The sequence below is a fragment of the Ursus maritimus genome, unplaced genomic scaffold, assembly GCF_017311325.1.
Source record: "Ursus maritimus isolate PB19 unplaced genomic scaffold, ASM1731132v1 scaffold_2, whole genome shotgun sequence".
In the NCBI taxonomy this organism is placed as follows: domain Eukaryota; kingdom Metazoa; phylum Chordata; class Mammalia; order Carnivora; family Ursidae; genus Ursus; species Ursus maritimus.
The window spans coordinates 42,926,358-42,932,242 of record NW_024424452.1 but is presented as its reverse complement, the minus strand read 5'-3'; the positions used below and the strand labels follow the sequence as shown (position 1 = coordinate 42,932,242).

Sequence of the window (5,885 nt, the reverse complement as noted above, 5' to 3'; positions counted from 1 at the left end):
TCATTGAAGTAATTTGTGCTAACGTGTGATTTCTCTTTTCGCTCGTCTGATTCCTGTTCTGGACCTGCATGCCCAGGGCTTACTTTCTGGATGGGTCAGTATTTCGTGTTATTATGTTTGTGTTGTTCTGTTATTCTGGAAGAGTCGTGAGGAGGACTTAGCGCCGAGGCATCTTCATCGTCCCCACCGTCACCATCAGATTGAGATGGTGCCCAAATCAAAGTGTGGGGTGGAAAGAGGAGCACGGGCCATATCTTTCTGTCTACACCCCACTAGGGGGAGTCTTAATCCCGTTAGGTTAAGGGTATAGTTGAGAGTAAGCACCAGGAGGAAGGTACAGAAGCCTTCTTGAAGACGCGGAAGAACAAGGGCAGACCTTCCTTCTCTTCTCATCTGTCTAGCGACTTGCCAGTTGACAGAAGGGTTTGATTTCATGAGAATCTGGTGTAAAAATTCATTTTAGAGAAGCCATATGATAGGTGCAGAAGTGGAGCAATGTAGGGTGCTGGAATCGGTCTGTCTGGGTGAGATATTGACCTCTGATCTTATGAATAACATCTCCCTCTGGTTCGTAACTAGGTCTTTGCTCAAAGAAACAGGAACTCTGGAGTCCCAGTTGGAAGCAAATAAAGTAAGTAACATTTGCTTATGAGCTGAGGATAATGCCGGAATTATGAGGAGTGCAAGGAAAATGCCTTAAAGGCAACCCTAGTGGTACTTCTAGGTAAATTTCCCAGCCTGAAGGTCAAGAGCGTCAGGGTCTAGTCCTAACCCTGCCAGCAACTTGCGTTCTAGCCGTTGGCCTCGGCTCCGTGGGCGTGGCCATCAGTTTACTTCAGGACCCTCAATTTCTGTGTCTATACGATGGAGTTCACGATACCCGTATCACAGAGTCGTTGTGATAATAAAGAAAGAAAACAGGTGCCGAAGCCGTCATTATTTGACAATCATTTGATAATATAATTAAATCCAGATGGTCTCTCAACAGTGGAGTGAAGCAAAGGGGTGGAACAGTGTTTCTTAACCTCATTTTCATTATGGCCCCACCTCAAGGAGAACATTTAATTAATTAAATCTCATTACTCCCTTATGAAAGAACTTCAATAATAAAGAGTAAGATATTGTCAGATAGGACTGATCTCTGGAAGGTCACAAGCATTCGTACCGTGTAACACATTTAGTATCTCCACCCACCCCATCCTCAGAACCCACTCACTCCTCCCCTACTCAGGAGAAAGCATGGCCTGGATGCAGCGTTGGCATTGAGTGTGCCCGGATGACAGGTGCGTCTCGTGGAAGTCGGCCCGCGTGGCTGCAGGGGAGCCGGCTGGAGCTCAGCCACGACCCCCAGCGCGGATAACTCGCGATGCAGATCGCTGGGAGCCAGCCACGCGGTCACCCTGGGCATACTCCTCCTGTCTTCCGCACTGTGTAACTACTAACCTTAGATCTCTGTATTACACATGAGCAGAATGACCGAGGTCCCATCACCCAACCTTCCCACCATCACATAAATGAGGAGTACAGTAGCGGATTTCCTGAGTGGTTCATTTTTCACAGAGGACAGGAAGAGCCCTGAGAGTAAGGAATACGGAGCAGTTAGAGGAGACCCACACTCACCAGCTTCTTAGCTTCTCTCCCATCCTTTGGTTTGGAGCTGGTACCCTGCCTGACTGCTTCTCCCCTTCTTGTCTCTTCTAGCGGAAGCAGAAGGAGATCCAGGCCATGAAGCGCCAGCTGACCAAGATTGAGGATCTGGGAGACAGCCTGGAGGAGGCTCTGGTCCTGGACATCAAGTACAGCTCCATCGGGCTGGCCCAGCAGTGGGACCAACTCCACGAGCTGGGGATGCGGATGCAGCACAACCTGGAGCAGCAGATCCAAGCCAAGTACTGCAGACGCGTGGCCGTGACCGTGACCGGGGCTGCGAGCGTGGGGGTGGTGCCCGGGGTCAGAACTTAGCCCCAGGGGCTAGAGTTTGGGCCACTGGATAAAAGCGCGGCTTCAGAGACAGTACGCACATCTCCAGAACCAAAATTCTCTTCCTCTCTCTTTTCTGTCCCACAGAATGACCATTTCTTTTTATTTGGGGGTCTGTTATGAAACAGGAGACCATGCTCCCATCCCCCTGAACCTACTCGTCACCCAGTTCTCAGCGTCCCTTCACCATCTTACGCAACCTCTTCAGGAAGCCATCCCTTTTGTAAAAGTCCCTCTCAAATGTCTAGAACGCACGAAATAGTCAAGGTGTAGAGCCGGAAAAGCAGAATCCACTTTTTTTTCCCAAATAAATTAATTATATCGAAGCAGTGTTAGGGTCTTGGCAATAATGGCAGCGTTATCGTCTAGATCAGGCATTGGCAACTTTTCCTATAAAGGGACCGATCATAAATGTGTCAGCCGTCGTGAGTCCTGCCGTCTCTGTTGTAACTACTCACTCGTCATCATAGAATGGGCTATTGACAGCCCACAAATTCATGAGCGTGTCCATGTTTCAAAAAAATTCTATTTATGGACACTGGAATTTGAATTTCATGCAAGTTTTATGTTTAATGAAACACTTCCTCTTTTGATTATTTCCAGCCACGTACAGAGGTAAAAACCATCCATAGCTCATTAAACCGCGCAAAAGCAAGTGGCAGACTAGATTCGGCCCGTGGGCTATCGTTTGCCAACCCCTGAATGAGATGACCCGAGGAGCACCATATCCACTAACATCCCCCTCTATTCCGCATGGCATGTCTCCTGCTATTTTTCCGTTTTATCTCATGGGCTAATTCATGTTTTTCCTTTCAGAGACACCATAGGTGTGAGTGAGGAGACACTGAAAGAGTTTAGCACAACTTACAAGTGAGTATAACTTCATAAGTTGATCGGTTCTTTGTTTTCCAGCCCATTCAGAATGAATCTCCAAATAACTAATTTTTTCCCCTCAGTGTTGGTCTGGTAGGATCTTAAATGAAAACCTAGATGTGTTCATTAGCTTCAAGTCATGGCTTTGAATATGTCTGTGAGATTCCTGTAGAAAATACATTTCTCTCGTGCTCTTACTGTCTTTGCTCCATTCACTGGGTTCAAAACAGTTCAGAAACAGAGGCAAACTCCCCACTCTGTTCTCTGATGACCTGTGACATGTTAAAGCCTCAGCTGGCCCAAGAAGAATCCTTCTTCTCCGTTCTAATCTGGTTCTCTATGGAACTTGATAAAATGTTTTTGTTCTTCAGACATTTTGATGAGAATCTGACAGGGCGCTTGAGCCACAAAGATTTCCGGTCCTGCCTGAGAGGCCTCAATTATTACTTGCCCATGGTGGAGGAGGACGAACCTGAGCCCAAGTTCGAGAAGTTCCTGGATGTCGTCGATCCGGGGAGGTAGGAGGAAGACCAAGGGCCAGACCATCGCAGGGAATGGGGTTTGGAGGAACGGGCTCAGAGGGTAAAATGATCCAGGAAAATGAAACCAAGTCATCATGAGACTAGGAGGATACAGACGGCCGTACGTGACTGGGGCAGGTATCGATGCCCTTGCAGGATTAGTTCAGAAGTTCATGGTACTAAGGCCAACTCAGGCACAGGCTCTGTAATTTGCTCAATTCCTGGTTTCTGTCTGATCTATGAAACTCAGCTTGTCCTGAGAATGGACCTTGACAAAAGAATCCTTCCATGTGTATAAGGTCCTAAGGAGACCTGGATGATCTGGGGGCCGACTGATGAGAGGGGGGTTGTGCGCTTGGGGGGTGGAGTACCATCATGGGGGGATCCTGTCATGGTTAGGGATGAATTCTTTCTAATACCAAGGATGACAGAAGACCAGAAACAGAGGCCTTCAACTCACCTTGAAAAGCTTGAAGTGCCTGGGGGCGGGTGCTCATGGAGACTCCCAGACTGTGTGGACAGTCCAGCCGGAGGCTCACGTGGGCACGGAGGCCGGGGCTTGGGAAGCAGCGTTTACTTCACCACAAGGGTGTGAGGAGTGGGGTCAACGTAGAGGTCGCCGCCCACAGTCTCAGAGAGGGGAGCCCATTTCTCCCACAGGAAGGGCTATATCTCCCTGGAGGACTACACCTCATTCCTGATCGACAAGGAGTCAGAGAACATCAAGTCCAGCGATGAAATCGAGAATGCTTTCCAAGCCCTGGCAGAGGGCAAGGCCTACATTACCAAAGAGGACTTGAAGCAGGTCAGATTCCAGTTGCGTCCACTGTCACTGTCCTCTCGTGGCAGTCCACAGCGTGCCCGTCTCGGGCCCGGCCGCCGACCTTTGGCAACGACCCTCCCCCACACACCTCTTTTTTGTGGGCTCGGACATTGTCCTCCACAAGTTACCACGTGCTTTGCTCACCGCTTCATCTTATGTTGTCCCAGCTTGAAAATTGTAGTCATTCTTTAAAGACTCTAAGGGTTGATTCTGAATCTGAAACTCAATTTTAAGGTCATTTCTTTTCCCATTTCTTGAATAACCCAAATTTAGGGAATGAGATAAAGTGTGTAGTCCAAGTGAGATGAGACTCCTCAGGGGAGGGCTAGTTGAAAAGACGAGCTGGACTTGCTCATTAGAAATCACGGATTTCTGTGACGGGAGCAGGGCTGGCTGCTGCTTCTCCGTCTCTCTGCCCCCTGGGTCCCGGGTTCGGGGCATATTGCCAGCCGCAAGGAGCCAGCTACTTCTAATCCCTATGACTGTGTCTCTCTCTGTTTTGTTTCAGGCCCTAACCCCAGAACAAGTGCAGTTCTGTGCCTCACATATGCAGCAGTACGTGGACCCACGGGGCCGAAGCCACCTCGCTGGCTATGACTACGTGGGTTTCACCAATTCCTTCTTTGGCAACTGACAAGCAGCTTTTCCTGGGTCATAGAAAATCTTGGTGTGGTGGGAAGTACTGGGGGAGGAAGGAGACAGGCAAGTATGGGGGAGGGGGAGATAGTCGTGTGTGTGTGTGTGTGTGTGTGTGTGCATGTGTGTGTGTGTGTGTGTGTGTGTGTTTATTACACTTATTAGAGCCCCTGGAAAAGTCTCAGGCTTGGGCGATATAAGGCATTCACAGAGCTGGGGGAGAGGAACCATCACAAGCTTATTTTGTATGCAACCTGTCACTACTCAGGGGCCAAGCTCTCTATTTTTTAATTTGTTGGGTTCTACACATCTATATAACTTTGTTTTGTGTGGATTTTAGAATAAAATATTTCATTCTTTAAAAAAAAAGTTCATTTTTTAAGTATTTCTTTTTAATAGGGTAATGTGATGTTAAAGGTTACTGATGCTCTGTAGTTCTGAGAATCGTACTGTTCTCTAAACACGGGCAGCTAATTACACCGCGAACAAGGGTCGTGGCAGGATGGATAAAGTCCAAGATGAGTTACACATGGTTTCTCTTGAGTTTTGGAATGCATATAAATTCTTACATTTGAAAATGAAGGTACTTGACATCCTGCAGAACACCTGTATTTTAGTCCAGAGAAGAAGACCAGCACCTGTGTTCTTCTCAACCTGCCCCTTCTCCATTCTTCTCCATTAGAGAGGGCGCCATTACTCTCATGGCAGGGCTGGGCTTCCTTTGTCCTCCAGGACCCCACACTCACGCTGACATTTTAATGTGATGAAGAGAATGTTTTGATTTACTTCTACCTCCTATTAGACTAAGAGTTAGAATTATGTACAAAGTGAGGAATGAAGAAAAAACAAGAAGAGGGGGTGCTGTCTCCAAAGAGTGTTCGGGCTAATACCGACATTCTGTCTGCACTTGGAAAAGTCAACGGTGTCGTTTGCCAGTGAGAATCCTTCGGTCCATCTCCGTCTTGTGAGGGGCTGCTGGTATCCTGCACCGTCTCCACCGCCAGCCCATGGAGGTTACCACCTGATTACCACCTTGTCTCGATCTCGTCCTT

General features: G+C 48.1%; 1 protein-coding gene across 1 annotated transcript in view; it reads left to right on the top strand.

Moving 5' to 3' along the window:
• SPTA1 (spectrin alpha, erythrocytic 1) overlaps positions 1 to 5,192 on the top strand; it is a 65,250-nt gene extending 60,058 nt beyond the window's left edge. Inside the window, exons 46-52 of the mRNA XM_040635886.1 lie at positions 77 to 94; positions 580 to 631; positions 1,702 to 1,889; positions 2,797 to 2,850; positions 3,225 to 3,371; positions 4,035 to 4,179; positions 4,706 to 5,192. Coding sequence (XP_040491820.1) covers positions 77 to 94; positions 580 to 631; positions 1,702 to 1,889; positions 2,797 to 2,850; positions 3,225 to 3,371; positions 4,035 to 4,179; positions 4,706 to 4,831 — 730 coding nt within the window. The 3' untranslated portion in view covers positions 4,832 to 5,192. The remainder of the gene's footprint in view (positions 1 to 76; positions 95 to 579; positions 632 to 1,701; positions 1,890 to 2,796; positions 2,851 to 3,224; positions 3,372 to 4,034; positions 4,180 to 4,705) is intronic.
• The last annotated feature ends 693 nt before the right edge of the window (positions 5,193 to 5,885 follow it).